This window comes from Pezoporus occidentalis, unplaced genomic scaffold (assembly GCF_034315485.1).
Source record: "Pezoporus occidentalis ecotype Australia unplaced genomic scaffold, CSIRO_AGI_Poc_V1 ctg184, whole genome shotgun sequence".
In the NCBI taxonomy this organism is placed as follows: Eukaryota; Metazoa; Chordata; class Aves; order Psittaciformes; family Psittacidae; genus Pezoporus; species Pezoporus occidentalis.
Window position 1 is genome coordinate 1,353,015 of NW_026913683.1, and position 22,737 is coordinate 1,375,751.

The 22,737-nt window shown below is 35.8% G+C and overlaps 1 protein-coding gene across 2 annotated transcripts in view; it reads left to right on the forward strand.

Moving 5' to 3' along the window:
* OLA1 (Obg like ATPase 1) overlaps nucleotides 1–22,737 on the forward strand; it is a 102,527-nt gene that overhangs the window by 45,531 nt on the left and 34,259 nt on the right. For both annotated transcript variants that reach the window (XM_062615875.1, XM_062615876.1), the window contains 3 exons: nucleotides 4,532–4,707; nucleotides 16,765–16,845; nucleotides 17,103–17,200. In XM_062615875.1, coding sequence (XP_062471859.1) covers nucleotides 4,532–4,707; nucleotides 16,765–16,845; nucleotides 17,103–17,200 — 355 coding nt within the window. The remainder of the gene's footprint in view (nucleotides 1–4,531; nucleotides 4,708–16,764; nucleotides 16,846–17,102; nucleotides 17,201–22,737) is intronic.

The following is a 22,737-nucleotide window of genomic DNA, read 5'->3' on the forward strand; positions in this document are numbered from 1 at the left end:
GAAGATAAATGCTTCCCTGAAACTGAAGAATCTCTTAGGTTTGAGCCCACTGGCAATGGAAGAGGGAGCTGGATGTGGCAGTGATTGTTTTCAAGCTCCTCATTTCTAGTAACTACAAGTTAAGTCATTACTTTTGGTGCTGTTCGATGGCAAAATGAATTCTGCTGCTGTGTTATGCCTTACTATTTTCCTGTCTAAATACTTGGCTTGTTTTAATGGCAGTATCTGCATGCCACTTAAACATTATGGTAATTTACCACAGTAGATTCGTTTACTTACAGCAAACTTGATGTTTCTAACTCTGTAGTCTTTGTTCTTTTACAGTAAAGAAAGTAGCAGGGGTGTTTCTTTCAAGCTAGAGTGCAAATCCATCAGCATTTTCTGGGAGACTATTTAGAAAAAGGACTGTAGCTCTGATACTTAGAACATAAAGAGGTGGATTCTGTTCTACTTCGTTTTGAATAACTTCTGATAGAATATACTTTACCACTGGTGGGATACATGGGACACCAAAGAAGTCATAATCGGTTGGGTTTTTTTTTAATAATGAAATTACTGGTTAGTGTTTCCTAGTTGACCTTCCTGTATTGCTGTATGCTTAGCTTAGTCGTTGCCAAACTTGCTTCTTTGGCAAGATCCTTAGTAAGCCTATTTTATGTGTACAGTTTTTCTTCTCCATGTAGGAAACTGATTCCTTTTTTTCCTCTTACAGTAGTATGCTGTAGTTTCCTATAGCAGATGGAGGGCAGTTTTGGAGCACAAACAGTATAATTTTAGGAAGCAGGCAAAAGGAAGGCTCTGTGGTTTAGCGTAATGTTTGAAAAATGCCAGGTTCTGTTCTAAAAGCAAATGCAGTTGATGAAGACATGGGATTTTCATTACATTCATTAGAGAAGCTTATTGTCCATAGGTTATGCTGTCTTGAGAACGCTGTGGTGTGGCTAGTTTTGGAGAAATTAATATAAAATAGATTATCTTTTTTTTTCCCTGGAAGTAATAAGTAAATTAATGAACTGGCAAAGTTAGATGTTTATTTTTTGAAATTCCAGAATATCACAACATCTTTTTATTTTATTTTTAGACAAATTTTTTAGCACAGGTTTGAAAAAAAAAAAAAGATTTTTTTTAAATGAAAACTTTGGAAGCTAGATCACAGAGCTCAGCAGCCAGGAGCCTGGTAGGTAAATATGCTGCAGAGGGTAGAGTGTAGACAAGTTTTTGACCTTGGAAAAGTGCCTTATTGTTACAGAAGTTGAACTCTCATTATGTGAACAAGACAGACACACTGAAGTTCACCATATTTAAATATAGCTCATAATCAGATTCGGGTTTACCTCTGAGAATCTCTCTCTCTTTTCCTTTCCTCTTTCCTTGAGTTTTGTCTCGTTTTGGGCTAGGCTGTCAGTCAGAAGCTGATCTGTTTTAGGATAACGACTTAAGTCAGCATTGACAAACCCTGAACAAGAAATTCACAAAGCTCAATGACTGTTGCTTATCAAGAAGAGTCTCTCAATTTATGCTAAAATCTGGACATTAATGTCAGTTCAGCCTTTTGTGTATATAAAATCTTATACCTACCAGTTCCTTATGGCCTGTGGCTGTCTCAGTGAGATGTAAATTTCTCTCGTCTTAAGTGTTCCTGATAATGTAAGGGAAAAAAAAAGTGCCATGATTAAGTTGATGTAATGGATTTCCTATCTATTTAAAAGGGAATTGGGAAACCTTTGTCAGCACACCTGTTGATAGGTTTTGTTCTTTCCAAGATAGGAAAATGCACTTTTCCTCTAAATGGAGAATTGAAAATTTAAGCTCAAAATCCAACATTTTAATGGAATATGTAACTAGTGTGCATTTCTTCTATGAGAAGAGTCAAGCAACACAGTGGGGAGGAGAGAGGGCTAGATTGTTACCTTGAATGGGAAATCATCAGCACAGTAGAGGGGCTGTTTACCTGACCAAGCAACTACCTGTTGCCACCCATGGGTCTCTGTCACTGATGTTGTCTAAATGAGCTGCAGGATGGCTGCTGATACACGGATGAGGACAGCTGATGGGAGGAGGAGACTTGAAGAGAACTCTGGCAGCACATTGAAAGTATGCATGGGTTAAAACATTTAATGGACTTGAGAACAAAGGTGAAATGTGCGGATACAGTTTTACAGGGGTAGAATTGCACTGAATTGGTTTTGGGTGAATAAAGGACTGGATTTTTTTTTTTGTAAAAAGGAATGAGAAGATGTGAAGAAATTAAGATAATTGCTGGAGAAGTGTTTTACTGTTGCTGAAGAAAATGGAAAAATATAACAAGTATATAAGCTTTATATAAGTGTTTTGTTATTACTGATTCACTTTACACTTTTTTAGGAAAACTTCATTCTTCCTTAAGACCAAAACTTTTTGCTTTTTATTTTTATGTTCTAAATGTAAGATCTTTACAGTCATGCAGCTTTTCTTCTGGCTTCAGCAGTGGGGTTTCTTCTTATTATTTTTTAACCTGTGGACATTAAATGCTGGAGGAAGATGTAAACAACTTGAGAATGTATTATTTAGATGGTGATGGACAATTTTTCCTTGATACAAGGAAGAAAGATCAACTTACTTTTTTAGCTGCGTAAATCCTACTCATCTTGAGAAAGCTGGACAGGTAGACTTTTCTTTAATCTGTATGATGATATCTTCCTACTTCTTCCCTTCCCCCCCCCCTTTTATTCAGTATTTTCCTTGTAAATCAGAACAGAGCTGCTGAATTATATTTTCTAGCATTTGTTCGTCTGAACAGCCCATGTCCCATTGAGTCAGGTGAGCTGACTCAATGATACGGATTTATGGAAGGCAAAGGCTACAGCGTCTCTTCATTAATTGCCTGGCACTGGTATGGGTTAGTGCAGTGAGTTTCCATTTGACGGAGCAGCCTGCTCTCCCCTCACAGCCAGCACCAGAACTGGATCAATTGCTGAGGTGATTTTCCTTGTACCAAGGGAGCTCATTGATGGTCTTTGAAGAGAGACAACCGGTGGGAGAGGAGGGAGCACCCGGTAACCACCGTTTTAAAGGCTTTTTATAAGTTTATGTGAAAATTATTTTGACATTTGGCTGTCAACATAATTTTAAACCTGTTTACCCTCTGTTTCAATGTAAAACCTTTGTTGCTAAGCCCACTGTTTTCCTTAAGTTAAAGGGAAAGATGAAGTTTTCAGATGTGCATGACAATAAAGAACCACAACTTTCTGCATATCAGTTAAGAAAATTTTTTGTAGTTTGCCCGGTTTCCTATCTTATATTTTGTATAAAAACAGTTGAATTTTATTTTGGTAATGTTAAAGTAAAATTATTTTCATGGTTGATTTCTCGGGTATATCTTTGATGTTACAGGAGAGGCATATAGATAGTCTGAAAATTGATCCAGGAACAAGTAACAAACTGGTTTTAATTGTTAATATATTTATTTTGTAAATAAGTATTTATTTTTGGGGTGGAATTTTATTTGGTGATGCTGCTTATCTAATAATTTAAATCCTAGTTGAATTACGTTGCCAGATTGTCTTCAGAAGGGCATGAAGTCAGCACACATGCTTCAGTAATATCTGGTTGTTTTAACCTTATGTTTCCAGTTGGCAATTTGAAATTATGGCTTCAACTGCACTTTAAATATGTGATAATAGCATGTGTTTCTAATAAGGGCCAGCACCATTTTGTTCAGATAGTGTGAATGGTTGTCACTCATATATGACAAATGCACCTTCATCTGCTTCTTTGATGGCCCCCTAAAAACCATACCCTCAAATCAGGCCGATGAAATTAGCTGCTGTGTAAATTGTGTGTCTGAGTGGTTCATTATCTAATCACCGTCAGAACCACAGTGATAAAGTAGATTGAAACAGGGACGAGGTCTGCCAGATGATTTCAGGCCTTTTTTTTTTTTTTTTTTTGCTGAGCCCTGTTTCCCTTGGAAACACGAAGAGTCATTCAGAACTTCAGAATGCTTTGTCTAGAACTTCTTCTTTGCTTAATGCATGAAATTGGCCAGCCAGTAAGGGCTGCCAGGGTGATTTGTAAGGTTTTTTTTTTCCATGAGTCTATATACACAATACTGTGTGTATTAAAATGTCGTGAGATGTTCAGTTGTTCAATTTAGCTACTGTGTTTGCTGTTGCTGGGTTAGGCACTGCTAAATACAGTGGTACCTATTTTCAGGACAGTTCTCTAGGCTGTTCCTATTTAGAAGCAACTCTTAAAGATATGTTACGTATTCTGCTGAAGTGGCAAAGTCCTATACTTTGTGTCTGCATAAAGCTTTGGATTCTGACTGAAACAGTATGATGTAAAACCTTTGGATTCTGGAGTTGATAGGTAAATTAACAGACTGAAACAGTACAATGTAAAATATTATGGTGACATTTGTGTACCTACTGGGCAGTATGACAGACCTGCTGATTTACTTTTTATCTGAAACTCTTGTGACTATTCACAGCACGTTGTAAATATACTTTTCTCTTTAGCTTAATACGTAAATTGTGTCCTTCTATTTTAGGAGCATTTGAAGATGATGATATCACTCATGTTGAAGGAAGTGTAGATCCTGTTCGTGACATTGAAATAATACATGAGGAACTGAGACTTAAAGATGAGGAGCTGATCATGCAGAGTATAGACAAGCTTGAAAAAGTAGCTGTAAGAGGAGGAGACAAGAAATTAAAACCTGAATATGTAAGTATATGACCTATAAAACTAGGTCATTAAGTACTCTCTGTGCTGAATTGAAGTTTTTGTGTTGTTGGATTTAGTTATTAATCCCCCACATGTATAATACGATACACTACTACTATTTTTATGTGTATTTTAAACTAATCATTATTATGAGTTGATTAGAATGGGTTATTTGATGTGCTGACAGTGTAAAATTTCACTGATAAAGCTAAATGTCATTTTTTAAATTAACCTGTTGTTTCCTTGCTGACACAGCTTTATATGAGAATTGCCAGTTCTTCATCAAACTTACATGGGTGTTTAGCTGTAATTCAAAGTCCATCAGTCCCTTCTGAATTATTCCTAGTGTTAAGTTCTAGTCTGATGTTGATACTAGCATTTCTGTAGCCGCCAAGTGAATATATTTTCTTGGTGTAGGTGCACTTTGTGTCCTTTAGTACACGTTAAATAAAGAGTGTTAGTTGAAATTAATTTTAGAATGTTGTTGTGGAAAGCTGCTTAAATGAGCTCAATTATCACAGGGTAGTAGTGGTGTTTCTTTGTAAATTAGAAATGTATAATAATTATCAACTTCCAAGTATATTTTTGTAAATAATTATTTTACTGCCACTTGAGTCTGCTGTACTTTGCCAGTAGTGTAGTTGTTAATTTTTCTTCATTAATCTTGCATAAATATTTCAGGTGGTATATAAAAGACATTCACTAATTATTACAGCAGTGTATCGGTGTGGAAATAAACTATTTATGCTTAACATTTAAGTAGTAAAAATAGTGGTTTCTCCCACAGCTTTTTAGATAGCAAGTAGTAAGAAAAAATATGTCACATTAGTGCTGGTGTTAGTTTATCAGTGGAATGTTTGGGAGTGAATAGGAACGGAAAGTGAACATCCCTGTCCAAAGTGTTCACCTTCATGATTCTCTGTGTTAAAAATCACTTATTTGGTAGCTTCTGTTGGTGAAGAACTAGTCTTCATCTGGTTTGAAAAGTACTTTATTCCTTGATTGGTCTGAGCCAATAAAAATGTTCTTGGATGATCTGAAGGCTTTCATTTAAGGTCTTACCTGATGTGTCAACCCAGCCTCAGGTATACGTGGGCAGTGATTTTTACTGTTCTTACAGTTTCAAATAAGATTTCATCTTTTAATTAATCTTAAATAAAGGGGCAAGTAGAAATCCTGTCCATAGAGAATTAAAAATTCTAAGGCTGAATTTTATATTGGGATGAAAATTATTTCAGTGGTAAGGTACAGTTACTGTTGCATGACAGAACTGCTCTTAACTCATCTTTTAACTACAGGAAGTGGGTATGTATTTGAAAACAAAAAATGTCAGATTATTCTCAAATCAAGTGAGACAGTAAATAAAATCCTCAAATCTAGAAACACAACTTAAATTAACTAAAGAAAACATTAAAATCTGCATTATTAGTCTGTAATTACCCAGCTTTATTTTCTCATCCTTTTCCTTTCAGTCTCCTGCTAATCTCTAGTTCACCCATCAAAGTGACTTTGTCATATTGTGTTTGTAACTTACGCTTCCCATCATTCTTTGGTTTTTTTTAATCCTTTTTTTATGAACACATGCACAAAACCCACCAAGTTCTTGAAGTCAGTGTTGCTCTGCCAGTTCTGTTCTCAGTAACAGCTACACTTGACCAGTTTCAGCTGAGTTTGTCAACAACAGTAGAGGTTTCAAAGGCATTAAATTCCTTTGTTTCGTGGAAAGGGGTGGCCAAACAGAATGGGGAGGCACAAATTAATGCTCCCTGTGAGACGGAGGCTGCACACAGGAACTACAGTCACTAGGGAATCTGTTCCGGGAAGTGCTGTGGGGCATAACATCTGTGAGCCCTGCTGATCTTAGATGTTCTTGCTTGTCTTCCTTTGTGGCTTGTATGGTTGAATTGCAAGGTAGACAGTAGATCTTAGTAAAATGGACTTCTTTACTGAAAACTCTGCCTGGTTGCTTTTCATGGTAAATTGTTCCTTAGACCTAGTTTTTGCTTCTACAGATAGGTATGTGTAGTTGTAAGATTGTAATAGCAATTCTTGGGCTTTTCCAGTGACTAGATGAGTTTGTTTAGATGTTCAGCCACTGGGTTGCGAGAGTCTCCTGCATAGTTTGCTTTGCCTCTTGCCCTTTAACATTCTGCATCACAGAGAAGGCCTGTGGTTACATTTATATTGTATATTGTGTGATTAACTGTGTGGTAAATGGCTAATTGTACAAGGAGAGAAACCATAGGAGACTGGTGGAAAAAAAAAAAATTAAAGATTATGCCTCCCTAAAGCAGTAGCCAAATCTTAGGAGTGCTTTGGCTGTTTGATCATTCTGCACTTCCAAAGTCTGTTGCATTTTGGAGTTAGCTTGTTTGGGTTTGGCACAGAGGTACTTCACTGTCCAGCACAATTTGTAGCGTTGTTTCCATACAGCTTGCGGCTGCTGTTCAAGGCTTCCTCTTTCCCTGGCAGAGAAGTAATTAAGAGACAGTATAGACTGGAATTAATACTTTTTTCCAAACAGGTTTTCTTCAGAAAAGGGGAATTGGCAGGGTAGAAGGGAAGGGCTGTGAGAAAACATACCGGGATTTGCCTTTTAAAGTTATTTACTAGTATAATATACAGCCATTGCTAATACTGCCTTCTTTCCATAGCAGAGGTGCACAACAAACTGCTCTTATCCGTACTCTGAGTGTTCCCAGTCATTTTCCCTAGGAAAGCTAGGCAATTACAAGGGAAAAAGCCCTTAGCATTTGTAGGTTGTTTTGGTTTTAAGGCACAGTGTTAATGTTTTAGTCTCTTTCATTGTTTTCCTTTTGCTATCTTTTTAGGAGTCATTTAAGGTAAAGAGGAGCATTTCTTAAGTTTCAACTGTTTAAGAGTTGTGAAAGTTCTGTGTTAATTCAGAGAAAGATACTGCAAGCTTTCTTACCTGTATCGCTTTCAGACTTTTCATTGTCTTGCGTGCCCTTGCTGAACAAAAACATCAAGCACTTGAATTGCCTCTTTTGTTTCTTTACACATTTTTGAGAGCACTTTGAGATCTATTGAAGAACAACACTATATAAACTTAGAGAAACAAGAAGAAGGTGAGAAAAGAAAAAAAAAATATTGATCTTAGTTAAGTTTGTTTTTCCTTTGGTAGTTTGCTGAATATAACAAATAACCTTAATATGAAAGCTAAGGAAAAGTTGCTGATTTCAGAGAGGGTATAATCTCCGTGTGACCTGTGTAAAATCGTTTTTGTCGTCAAAGGGGATTTCACTCTGTGTTTCATGGAACCTAATTGAAAGTAGAATTTATTCTTCTTATTTCATAAGTAGTAATTGTCTGCTTTAGAGGATTCTATCAGTAAGCCTCCACAACTGTTACTTCATAGTCTGAAATCTCCAAAAGATTTAGGAGGAGAAAAAAAGAAAACTGTCAGTCTGTATCAGTCACCTGTTCTGAAATCTGAGATTTGTATTTGATTGTCTGCCTACTTGCACCTGTGTTCTGACATGTTAATTATCATTTTTCTTTCACATAAGCCCACACTGAACACAGTTGCGAAGTTCACCTTTGTGCAGTGACCTGGCTTTGCAGTTGAATATAGTGTTAACTGTTCATCCTGTCTCTCTGAGAATTGATTTCTCAATTCCCTGTCAGCACAAATAAAATAGCCAACGGCTGTTAAGGAGCCATCAATGAAATAATTTTCAAGTTCTACTTAAAAATCAATGACACAATATGGTCCAAGATCAGCAACATGAAATGTTGACACAGGTTTAGAATAGCTTCCTTTACGTGTATATTTTTGTCTGTTTTGCAAGTGTTCTTGCTGCCTTCTTAGAAATTACTGTCTGCTTTTACTAAGGGCACTGTTCTTTCAGACTCAGTATACCTTTAAATATTATTTTGGCTATAACCTTCTGAAGAGATGATATAGAATAAAAATACCCCTGATTTGCATGTATTAAGCCAGTGTGAATATAATTTCAAAAAGCAATCAGAGTAATTTTGATTTTATATTTTAAATTTGTCTGGTACTGGTATCTGCGGAGACATGAGAAAGATACTGAATTAAACTTTATTATTATTATTCATCTGTCATTTTGGGTAGCAGGAGATTTCAAAGTAAAATTCAGTATGTATGAATTTATCAATCACAACGTACACATTTTTAAACTTGTTTTTAAAAAAGTACATATATTAATTTATAGGATTTTTATTCCTGGAGACAGAAGTCTTCAAGTTAATACAATATGATATCGTTAAGTGAACATTACTGCAGGATTCTCTTCCATTATCCTTCCCACGTGATTCAGTTCTAATCCTTAGAGACTGACCCTCTGCAACAGATAGCTATTCCTTTAGCCCTTTGTTAGTGCACTGAATCTCGAATTCCGGCACAAAATAATTCCTAGTGATAATGTTATTGTGATTTATATATCTGACCACAATAATACCATTTGTAGTTGAGTTCACATAGGTTATTGATGTTAGTGATATGAAGACAAGTATCAATGTCCACAGTGTTTGAACTTCCAATATTCAGTTAAAAGTAAAAAATTACAGGTCAGGATCAATGTTCACTGCATTTGAACTTCCACTTTTCAGTTGAAAGGGGTGCTTTTGCAAATCCTGTGATATATCTAAATTCCATTGTGAAAGTCTGTAGGTTTTAAAATAAGATTAGTTTTTCAAATTAAACGTATTTTATAAGAGCAAAAGTAATTACAGTTCTGAAAAGAACATTTAAAGACTCCTTTTTAGTGTAATGGTACCAGAACCATCTAGTGCATGTTTAACTTGGGAGAGAGGCTTCAAGCTTTGTTTTCTTACTGCGATGGGCAGTGAATTAATAATTGGTACAATAACAACAGGCATAGAGTATAAGTATCTGTTGGTATATAGGTACTATAAGCAGTAAAGAAAAATCTTCTTAATGATGTTTTAAGTAGCTTTAATCCCTTCCTTTCTCCTCCTTTCCATTCAGTATCTTGGTCCTTTCCTGATAATACAGTAACTGTTTGAAACATGGTCTCTTTGTTCATTTGAAATGACCGATACAGTGTGAGAGATACAAACAGCAGAGAGCTGGTAGATTCTGTTTCTTCTCGTTACCAGTATATTCTAGGTGAAAACAGGGAAAAATCTTTCTTCGTACAATATTCTGATGAATGGAATGGTCCAGATCAGAATTCGCTGACCTCGTTCTGCAGGTGCTCACCAGAGTTCTCACGGATGGATGAACTCTTATTTCCTCTAACTGATGATGTCAGTTGGGAATTTTCACCTTTCTTCCATTCCAGGTTGAAGATAAATACAGCGATGAATTGTATTTTCCCCCCCTCCCAGTTTCTTTGGTCTCTTTTTGTGAGGAGAGTTTGAGAGGCCAGTTTGTTCTACTTGAGATAGAAGGAAAGGAGCAGCGTATGCATACATGTTGACATACATTCTGCCGACGGCTGTTACAATTAGTAACTTAAATGTTAAATCATAGGGAATCAAGAAAATATTTATATTCTTAATGCATATAATTATGCCTAAAATCTTTAGTGGACCATTTACTGTGCTTAATGTGGTATTTAGAGGAAATTAAAGTTCATTCTGGAGAACATTTTGAATGTAACAGGAAAATATTCATGGCAGATGTTTGTGAATTAATTGCTAGTAAAGCCTGACTTAAAAGTACATAATATGTAACTACACATTTGGATTTTTTTTGGTGTTATCTGTAGACAAAGCAAAGTCAATGCTTCAATATTTTCTGTCAAGGCTGATCTTTTCTGTGTAGATTTGAACAGTGGCTTAAAGTAATTACTTTTGTAAATGATGTCTGTCTTGGTATGTCTAGATCAAGCTATGGTATAATTTTTAAATAGCATATACATATGCCAAAATAACTCCATAATAATTCACATCTAGAACGAAGGCATTCACGCATGGGATTTATTTGGAATTAAGCATATGTAGACTAACACAGTAAGGAAAGTTTAATGGAACTCTATATGGGAGATGTTTCAATTTACTTTTAAGTGCAATTTACGTGTTCTGAATTTCTGAATGCTAGAAATAATCACCTGTCGATAGACTGCCTTCTGTATTCTTGCTTGCTTTTTTCTTTGAGAAGCTACTGGTGGTAATACTGTTTTATGTATAATGCCTTAGAACCTAACCCCAAGGATGACCCACACAAGAGAATTTCAGGATTATTGACATGAATTACATTGCCTGGAATGCTTGTAGGATGTTTTGGATGGAAGTACTTGCTGTGGTTCATAAACATTATTGGCATCTAGCTCTGAGTAAATCTTATATCATGTACAGCTTGTACTGGCTCTGTTAGAAGGTACTGAAGAAAGAATACACTTGTCCTAAATCCATTACTTTTCCCATTGTATTTTTATTAAAGTCAGTGAGCAAGGGAATTGTAAGAGATTAGACATTGTTTTGTACCACAGAGGAGCTCATTGTCACTCCAGTTGATGCAGTACCTGACTTGTTCTCTTTCTTGCACCCAGCTGCTACAGCTTATTTAAGCACTTAACACAACTGAAAAACATGACCTAGCCTTTTTTTTTTTAACTGTAAAATTTGTCTTAATTGTCATTTAAAAAAAAACACTGTCTCAAAACATTGTTTTTACAATAAATTCTTACTTTGTCATTTTAACCTCACTCTTTTAAAACGCCAGAAACCTTCAGGAAATGCAGAGAGCTGAAGCTATGCTAAATAGAACTGAAAAAGATTTCCAAGGAAAGTGATGGATGGCAGGACGGTGGGCACGGTGCACGCCATACACCTTCCGTTAACAAAGAAATTGGTGTGCACACAATGAATTGGTTTTGGTGCAGCACAGTTGAAATAGTTATGAGTACTCTTTATGTCAAATAGCAGAGCTCTCTGTCTGTATCTGGAAAACCATCATAGCCATTTTGAAGGCCAGACAGAATACTAATTATTACCTAGTTTGATCTCTTGCATATCCAAGTTTAATTCTCACAACTGTAGTAAAAATAGAATGCATCTCGGGGGGGGGGAATTAACCGTCAGTTAAATATTTTTAATTTTTAGCTAAATTTGTGCGTAAGCTGTGCCAGTGATTACTTATCTTTACTGTTAGAAATAAGACACAACTTTAGTTTGTCAAGCTTTAACTTTTAGCCAGTTCATTTCTGTATGCTAGTGTGAAAAGCCCTGTACTAAGTGAGATTTTTGTTAATTGTATATCTGTCTGAATGCAATAAGAATAAAATCATAGGATTTAAGCTGTCTTCATATTTAAGCACTTTTTCAAAACCTATTTTTCTCCAGTTTTTCCGTATTTCAGCAGAGACAAGTGTAGAATTACTCAAATTGGATATTAGACATCAAAGATTGTACTAGCCTTTTAATTATAGTACAGTTCATTTGCTTGTGACTCTCAAGTCTTCTCAGTCACTCTCAAAAAGGGTACCTAGTAAATATTGTATCCGTGCTTCCATGTCTCCCACCCAGCAAGTGTATGAACTTGAATTTTTTTGTATTGAAAAACATTGTTTGCTTTTACTGTCTGTCCAGTAGTTCTGGTCACTAGGTACATGATTCATATTCTTAGTAATTTACTATTCTCAAGTCTGTGTCATTAACACAGTCTTTTTTTTTAGGCTGTTGATGAAAGATGATAACTAGTGAAATGGAAATAATTTGTCTGGAGCGATACCAAAAACACGCTCATTGGATGTTTTATTTACATTTACATTCCAAGACCTGCTGGTTAGGTAGTGTTCACTCCCTTTAGTGTATGCAGTGTTTTTTGAATTAAATACCTTATGTCACTGAGTTGGATTTCTTAGGGAAGTCTGAATATATTAATTACACACTACTACTTTCATTATTGGTATGCCATGGCATGGACTTCTGTATGAAACGTGAGAGGCTGAAAGCTACAGGTAACATTTTAGGGGCTCCTTATAGCTGTTCTGAGGAGCAGAGCAGTGAAAATGATAGAATTTTTGTCAATTGAAACATTTTAAGAGAGAATATTCAACTGCTTTTGATGTGTTTATAGGGAGCAAGTAATTTATTACAGCTTGGAAGTTTTGAAGGGAATGAATAAGGTGATGAGAAACACTCCATACTTCCCCTCCACCACAGGAGGTGTTTCTGGGGAGAAAGCCTACTGTACTCACAGTTGCTCTCTGTAGTAGCAGAGACTTTTGCACTGCCTGTAGGATCACAGAGAATTCACTTGCACTTTGAAGTGTGAAGTGATAATCCTCGCAACTGCTTACTTCTTTATTAAATTTGCAGAGGTTAATTACATGCCCTGCTAATTTACAACAAAAACATCACAATTCTCTGATGCCAAGTAGGCAAGTGAGTTTTCCAAGCTTCAGTTTAGTCCCTCATGCTGTAAGCAGAATTTGGCATTGGCACACATTATTACTATCATCCATCCAGAGAGTATATTAATGTATGCACATTTTCCTACACAGTAGTGTCTCATGAGCATGTCGTGATAAATCTCCTAAATGCAATTTAAATGTATTTCTTTAGAGTTATTTTATACTGTTGGGACTTACTGTTAAGTCCTACTTGGCATTTGTGGGTTGACTACTTGCTGCCTTTGGAAAATGAGAGCAGGACAGAAATTAAAATCACCGTATTGCATATGGCTAAATTACTAAGTTTTCACATGTGTTAAATATATTGCCAAGGATATAGTCAGAAGTTAACTGATGTTTAAAACAATGGTATTTGATATTCATGAAGTTTGCTGTATTTCATATGACTTGACGACTGTAAGTAAATTGGATTTTGGAGGTGGTTTTGATGGCTTTCTAAATGGTTCTTGCTATAATGTTGCTAGCTGAAAAACAGAGTAAGAATAACTCTCTCATCAAACAAGGAGAAATGGATCATCCTGCTGTTGACAGATTGACCTCAATGTGTGCTACTGGGGAGGCCATATCTAATGAAACAAAGTGGATCATTGCTCTGTATTCTGTTATTAAGCATCTCGGAGTTAACTAGATAGCAATTAAATGTGTTTAAATTACTGTTACAGTGATAGTGAAGATTAAAGGTCAGTTCATACTCTTTCATCAGGCCTAAACAGAAGTAATTAATAAAACTAAAAATGGTGCTATATGAGATAGAGCCTTAAAATGTCCTTTTTGCTTTTTTGGTGTTTGCTTGGAGTATTGGGGCAGCTGAGTGAAAAAGAAATATGTGGAAATAGTTGTCTTTCTTCATATTGTCATTAGTATTTAATTTTGAAGAGGTCACATTAAATCCCATTTAAGTGGGGCACCACCATTGATGCAGGGGAATTTGTCCCGTCCCCCCCCCCCCCCTTTTTTTTTTTGTTTCTAAACTGTCTGCCTTACCTTCTGCATGGTACGCCTGCCCAGATAGTCTGTCAGTTTCTTTGTGTCTTACTGCCCCACCAGCTTCAGACATAAGTGCTGTATTTGCCTTTACTTTTCCATCCTTTTAGCTAAAGAATGTTTTCCAATACTTTGCCACCTTCTCTGTAAATCCAACGTGCAAGTATTCAGCTGTCAGGTCTCCTCAACGTATTCAGTTGTTGGTCAGCTTTTCCTGACAAAGTTAGCCATGTTATTGCTCCTTTAGGACAACAGTTTCAAACAGCATCAAGTCAGGTGCGTAAATGAGAGCTCTGAGCAATCAGGTCTGTGCCAAGATGGGTTTAGATGTGTCTCTGTAGTAGGTGAATGAATGTGGAGGAGAAATTCTGATGGGCAGCTAAGTGCTTAGCTAGGCTTAGAAAGAGCAAACTTTATTTGCTGCATCGATGCTTGAAATTTCTGGAGGTTCTGCGTTATGTAGCTGCAGTTGCAGTGTGATTAAAAAACATTTCCTTGTTGTTTAAACCTAAAAGATTGGCTTTGATAACTTTTATGTGGGTTTTTTAATATCAATGTTTTATCGACTCCGATTTATATACAATAGTATGTTGCTGTTGGGGGAGAGCTGTAACGCTGAAAGCCATGTGGCAGGCACCTACAGAATTGGTTTAAAACCCAAAATAGTGTGTAATTGGAATTCCTTCAGTGCTGAACAGGAATCCTGAAGATTGTGTTGATTTTTACATATCTATTTAAACAAAAGCCAGAGGATAAAGATCTTCAGTGAAAAGCACCTATTGGTAGAATTGCTTCCCTTATCTTGTTTGTACTGATTAATTAAAAAAATAAAAAGCACATAGAGTTAAAGATAAGATGTTACCACTGTTTTCTTCCTTGTGTGTAATCTTGTTGCATGTCTCTACATAAGCTGTTCTGGCCACTCATCATAGTAACCAGCTGGGCCATTTCACCTGCTGGAGCCATTAAAGAGGACTCTCTCCCCCTAGATTAATCCCCTCCGACATTAGTTTTTTGCTCTGACAACTGGAGCAGGCATTCAGAATTTGCAGGTGGCCAGTGTGACGCACATAATTGCCTACAATTTTAGGCAATGAATAAAAATGGTCTACATTACTTGTCAAAGGTTGTATATGCAGTGCCAAGTGAGATCTATGGGAAGCCTTTTAGGGTTTAAAGAACAGTTAATAGCAAAGCTGCACAGTGCTTTTTTAATCATAATGCATTTGTAATATAGCACTTTGATCTTCTCCTTGTAGGAAATGGTGTTATATTAGCCACTTTTAAACATTTATGAGTGAAATTCAGTTATAGGAGAGTAAAAGTGATTATTCTTAGGCAGAACATGTTAGATTTCATTAAAAGTTTTAGCTTGCCCCTTCCTTGTTAAAATCTGTGGGGAGTCCTGTTCCTGGAGGGTTTCAAATCAGGATCTGAAGATTTAGAAGAGCTTTTTCTCTTTTTTTTTTTTTTTTTTACTTTTTTTTTTTTCTTCACTAAAGCAACTGCAAGACTAGAAAAGACTGTAGTAAATACTGATGTTATTTGTGGTTGTTTATAAATGTACTTCAACCACAAAGCGTTAAGCGCAAAAAATATTGTACTCTCAGCGGCTTAGGGAATGTTTCCTTGTATTTTAAGGATCTTAATTCTCACTTGCATCAATTATAACCTAACAAATGCATTATTTAAAGCATGATCATAAATTATCTACAACAAAAAATAGGCAACTCTAAAATGTACTAGTTCTAGAAGAGCCGAGTTTGACCTTTCAGACCCAAGAGCCTTTTATTAACACCTGCCTGTAAGGAGAACCGTGCCACACGCAGCTTTCGGATTCACGACCACAAAACTGATGAGGAAAGGCTTGAAGGGTTCAGTTTGTGTCACTTGCTGTTTGCCGTTTCCATTTCACAGATGATTAATCTTTCTGTGAAGAAAGGCCAGAGAAACAAAGCACATTGGGCTCTTCCTGCAGTTACTCCTTCTGAATGCACACTAGCTTGCTAACTAAAAGGCCTTTAGATTTCCTGCCGAGAGAGATGTTCTGAAAGTGAATGCAGCTGGTTGGAGGTCACCAGTGCAAGGCTCTTGCCATTGTGTAATGGAGGCTTTGGCAGGTTTCATTTGGGGGGGGAGGGAGAAGGTGTTGGCGAAAAATTAATGTGGAATAAAAAGGGCTTTGGCCATTTGAATTAATTTCTTGAAGGGTGGATCATCAATAATAGGCTCAATTTCTTTTGCTCACAATTTAAAAAAAAAAAAGATATTTGCTGTGGTTTTTCCCACCTATTCCCTTTTCTTAATGGCATGTTTATATTGTATGTGGTCTCTCCCGCTGGATGCTGAAATGTTGCGTCTTACTGAGTTTGAAAAGCAATCTAAAATGTACTGATTTTTACATAGATTTTATGAGCGCTGCTAATTTTTGTGGTGGCAAGAGATGATCCTTGAGCGTTGGGCATTTAACTTCCTAATTATAGGATTTGTATCGCTTTAATAATCGATATTGCTCTTTAGAGACATAAAGCAGCAATTTCTATTTTTATGGGAGAGTAAAAATTTGTTTTTAAAAGGTATATCCTAATTTTAAACTTGTGTGTATGTTTTCATTCTTAATATATACATGCCTTGTATATGGAAGAGAATGGTCTGATATCCAGCTGAGTTTTTGACTTTGTTTTTTCTTGATCTTGCATAGGATGTAATGTGCAAAATCAAGACATGGGTAATAGATGAAAAGAAAGCTGTCCGCTTCTATCATGATTGGAATGACAAAGAGGTAGGCTATAAACATTATCCCATGCATTAACTAATTTTGCTACCTGTTACTGTCTTTTAAAAAGTTTTGTTTTTCAATTTCATATTCATAGTACAGCGAATGTTAAATTTATCAGCTGATTCTGTGTTTGTCAGTGGTCTATAGATTATGCTTTAATTCTGTTGCCTTTTCAGACATGCCATGAGGAAAATGGTCATAAAATTAATTCAAGTTGGTATAACCTGTTCTTAAAATTCTCCCCGTGTTTTCACTTCTAGATTGATGTTTTGAACAAACATTTGTTTTTTACATCAAAACCTATGATCTACTTGGTTAACCTCTCTGAAAAAGACTACGTAAGGAAGAAAAACAAATGGTGAGTATGTTCAGGTTATATATCTAAATTTACGTTTCTATTTCACATTTTTTCAATAGTGATGATTTCCTTGCGATGAAAATCACCAAGGATATTAATTAAAACAGGAATAAAAACTAATGTTGCACTTTTGTTACTTGTTATGCTCCCACTGGCATGTTGCTTGAGTGCAACAATGAATGCCAAAGGACTAAAGCTATGCAAGCTGCAGGGAGATCTTTCAAACTGTAGCAACATTGCACATTTTAACAGTACTGTTCTGTTTGCAGTTGGGTGCCTGGCTTCCTTGCCACTACTTGCACTTTACTTATGGTTTACAGGCCTGTTTTGATGGTCTTTAATGCCATGAACAGCACAGGTTTTAGTTAAGTACTTCTGACATCAATATTATGACTTAAGTACATGATGGTTACAGAATCAACCTATCAGACATTCAGTGAACTGGATGAAGATCAGTCCCAACATGGTAGACATGTGGTGGGAATCCACTGTTGAGAAGTGCAGCATTTAGCTTGTCACTGGAAACTCTAGATGGGATAAATACTTGATTTATGGAGGAGGGAACAGATTAGTGTATGATGAAGAAGAATCTAGAGCCATGCATTTAGTTAAAAAGAAACAACCAAAAAACCAACAAGCAAACAACATACCTTTTCTTAGTATTCAGATCTTTAAGCACTGTACTTGTGAGATACTTTGAAAATGTATAAATGTATGTTTGTGAACAGATATATGCGTGTAACTCATCCGAACAAATCAAAAGTATCTAAAGCGGAATATCTGAATTCTCCTAAAGTACACCCTCTGTTTCTCCCTGTACTTCATTAAGTACTTAGATGCACATGGTTTCAATTTTCCATTAAAAATTCTCATTTCCATATGATATCAAAGAGTGAGAAGGCTTTAAACTGAAAAATAAACATTCATAGACTGGAAGCCAAAACAATAATTAATGTCAGATGGTTAACTCCAATAAATCATTAGAATAAATTCTGTGAAATTACTGCAACTAAAACTGTCCTTTTGATACTCCAAGACATTTTGTGTTAGTATTAAAGAACAAAATTTAACCTATTTAATAGCAAACCCTCTCAGCCTCTAAAACACAGACTTTGGAATAAACTTGATCATCAGTGTAATAATGTAAGCTTTTCATATTTAGCCAAATTGTATCATTTTAAATGAATTTGCTCTGTCTTTGAATATTTTTTGGGTAGGATGATTTAAACATTGAAAGTGGTTCTACCCAAAAAAAGTCTTTAAAATCAGGACAGTAGTATTTGCTCTGTTACTGTCAGTGGTATTTTTTTCCAAGTACAAATCTTGAGGTTTCCTAAGGTTTGCTATAACACGACAACTACAGATAAGGAAGTTTATGTGAAAATGGATGAGTCCGTTTCCCTGTTCAAAAAAAGGATCCTCGCACCTGTATTTGGATGATTACAGGTAGAGTTCACTGGCTCTAATTGTACAGTAAATACCATTTCCCAGACCCTAATGGTAGACAGACTACTTAGGAGACGCCAGTCTGTGATTTAGCTGTCGCCAGTCACCCCATGTTTTTTGTGAGACTAGTTGTAATGATGACATAGTTAAACCCAATTGAAAGCAAATCTTTGTTTAAATTGCAATTTTTAATTTGTAGAAAATCAGATGTTTGAGTTGAGAAGTCATATAGTGAAATGGTTTAACTGTTTCTATTACAATTAATGATTTAGTTTTTAAAAAGTATACCCAGATCTCATGGATATGAGTGTAATTGTAGCTGAAAGATCAAAGCCTGGGTAGCTGAGTGATGTTCCAGAAGAGAATTTACCACATAGCCATTTTCAGTACAGTTTCTGCCTCCTGCTGTTCCTATTTTCCCTCAAGCTAGCCATTGACTACCCCCTGTGCATCCCTGCTCGTAAAAAATGATTGAGGAAGTATTTGTCATGTATTTATGAGTGGGAAACATTGTGTGATAGGGAAAGGCATCTACTAGAACCAGAAAGATTGCCATTTTCTTTCATTCAGCCACTCTGCCACAGCTTTAAATCCTCTGTTTATGCAACATAGCTTTTATATTTAAGAGCAGAATAAATGTTTTCTATGAAGGATGCTAACGGTAGGCTTTTGTCATTTGTGTGGTGCAAGCAGATGTAAATGATTAGAATATATTTTACTGTTAGATGCCACTTTGTGATTTTTATTATTATTTTGAGGGGTAGAGGTTCATATTTGAAATGTAAGCCACATTTAAACTAGTCATTCAAGTTGGAAAAGTTTATTTCTGAGCTTAATTCTTAATATTGCTATAACAAAAGTAAGGTTAATGCAGGAAACGCTCAGCAGTAAAATGTTTTCATAAGACTTTTATAACTATAAAGTGTTTAAAGCAGCAAGTGAGAGGAGGGGCTTTCTGATTGCATGTAGAGAGGAAAACTAAAATTGTCTTTGTTTTACTGGGTCACTCTTTTCAGAATTAATGAACATTTTAATTGTTAGTTAAAACACACTTACATTTAAGTGCTAACATGTTATTTTTCAATCCAAGGAAAGAAGAAAACACTGTGAAAGATAGGACTATTGTGTGTTTGAGTAGGTGTATTGACCTTTTGAAAGATGTAAAAACTGGAATGGCTCCAAGCAGTTACTTGCTGGTTTTAACAATGTTGAATTAGTCATTCAGTTGATTTATGATTAAGACCTAGCCCCTGAAGAGAAGCTGACATGGCAGCTGTGTTAGTCGCACTTGTGTTATGATCAGATGACAGTAATCATGATATTGTATGGGGGAATCCACTGAAACCATTCTTACTGCATATTGCTGTGCTCTAAATGAATACTTAAGCCCTTCTTTTAATAATTCCTAATGGTTTTTATATGGATCTAATACCTTAACATGGTATACAGGTATTTGAGTTTTACCGTGAAACTATTCTAAATAAGCCTGCTAATTTTCTGTTAAAACTACTTTCTGAGTCACAGGACATCAGATAAATCCAGGACATGAGATTTATCAGCCCTTCACCTAACTAGAAGTTTACCTTTTAGTCTTGCTAGAGAGGGTGCTTTTAGCAGGTCATTATATGGATTCCAGTTATGAAATATATTGAGCTAATTAAAGAGCCGATGTAGTGGACCATGCTTGGCATAGTTTGGTTCAGTATTTTTAACTTACCCTTGGCAGTGAGCACCAGGAATACTGTAGGTATCAAAACTGCATAGACTGATCTTTTAACTTCTCAAGTCTAAAGTAGTGAATTTTTTCATCCTATGCAGACTGTCATTCGAAGAGCTGATTATGCTGCTAAAGTTTTTCTAGTATCTATAAGATCATAACTAAGTTGTCTGAGACTTGTTACAGTTTTTTTTAAACATTGTTTTCTCCAATATAACTCAGGCTTTTTGAGTACCCAAATGTGTGTGAACGTTACTTTCAAGGGGTTGTTTCTCAAAATGTTATAGTAGACATTCTGTTAACAAAAATAAGTTGGGTGTTGATGGGACAGGGTACCTTTTGAAGTATCTTACTCCTGTGTATTTAAAAATGTGGCATGTATGCTATAATAAGTAACCTTTTCCCTGTTAATTTTTATAGCATTTTCTAACAGAAGAGGCATAATTAGGTCAGATGAAAGGTCTGTCTTTTCTGGTATCATGTTTCTGACAGGCCACTAACAGATGTCCAGGGAAGATTATAGGAACAGATTAAGCAAAGAGAGTGTATGCATCCAGCTTCTTGCAATCTGTTATTGTGGAGCTGACTATGCTAGATACAATATACTTGTGGTTAATAATTTTTGACTGATTTTTATTCTACGAATTTAGCCATTGACCTTTTGAACTCAAGTATACTGTTGGCATCCCAATATCCTGGAGCAGTGATTTCCATAGTTTAACTAAGTGCTATATGGAGAAGTACTTCCTTATGCTTGTTTTGGATCTGCCACATCATAATTTCATTTGATGCTCCTTAGATCTTGTAGTATGAGGAGGAATAATCCTTTTCTAGCCATCTTTTCCATATTGCTTCAGATGTTCCAAATATTAAAAAAAAAAGGGGGGGGGGGGAATTTGACATGAAGAAATATCAAGGGTAAAGTACAAAGAAGACTCAATAGGCTTGAGTATCAATTAATCTGCTTCACTTTGTCTTTCACTTTAGTTAGGAAAGTAAGTTATTATCTGGTGGTAAATGGAGACTTGGTGTTCTTGGTTGTATTTCTGTGGGTACGTGCCCAGTGGTAGAATAGATCTAATAGTTGTGTGTTTACCATCTGAGCAAAAGACCAAGGCGATGCCATGTGCTGTTAGAGCAAGAGGATGGTAAGAGAATATCCTCTATCCAGAAGGTTTTCATGGCTTCAGTTCACCAAAGAAACTCAACAACAAAAAGCCCCTCTGCTTCCAAACCTCCCTTTCCACCCTTAATTTATTTCTGATTTTAGGAAAGTCCTGGAGGTGCTGTTTTTGCACAGACTCTTCTTAAATCGGTTCACAATAAATGTTTCATCTCTATTTAAGAAAAAAAAAAAAGGCTGAAAGTTCTTCCTTACAATTTTACCTGCATTTTGGTTTGAGACCCCTCAAGAAAACATTTTAAAAGCAAAGGTTAATGGAAATGCTAATATTAATGTAATGCACCTTGAAGCAAAAGATGACTTAACAAGTAGTATAAGGAGATGTATATTAAAGAATCATAGTAAATAAAATCACAGGAAATAAGGGAAGGAACAGCTGCAGGCCAGATCCATCTCAGTTACAACTAGAAATATGGTGACGCAATGGAAGTGTGAAATATCTCCATCTTAGTCCCACAGAAACACAGCTCCTTGCACTGTCCGAGTTTCAGCCCTTTTCAAATGCTGTCTGAAATAGATGAACTTTGCAAATTTTGCTAAAACAAAAAAAATCCTTATTTGGACCAAATACCTAAAAGGAGGGATGCTGCTGTTAATGGAGCTCTGCAGAGACACAGAATTGTATCATTTAGAGCAAACAGTTATTTGGAAATACAGGGTATTAGTCATGTAGCAAGATACCTATGTGAGAGCAGAATGCATCTTATGAATTACATTTATTTTCTGAATTACATTAAGTGTATATTTAAGTATCCTATGGGTCACAGTCATTGGATATTTAGGCAGAAAAATTTTGTAAATATATTTGAGACTGTATTTGATGTAGGATTCTTTAAATCGTAAGTTGTAATGCCATTGTGGTATTGAGATGTTTTCTTGACATAGCTGCTTAATGATTTTAATGCTGTCTTCTGTGCTGACAGATTTGGAAAATTATATTTTTTAAAACATGTTGCATTTCTTGCCCCTGCCTTACAACTGAAATGTTTTTAATAAATATTAAAATATATTATCTGTGTATAAACAGAGTTTTGCATGCACAAGTTGTGAAGTCAGATACTCAAAGTTAACAAGATCCAGAATTCAGGCTTCCTGTTGCATCTTAAGCCTGATTGAGAGTACTGTACAGCTCAAGTTGTTTTAACTAGAAGATGGGATATGTTTTCCATAAGAACTTACCTACTGTAGTAG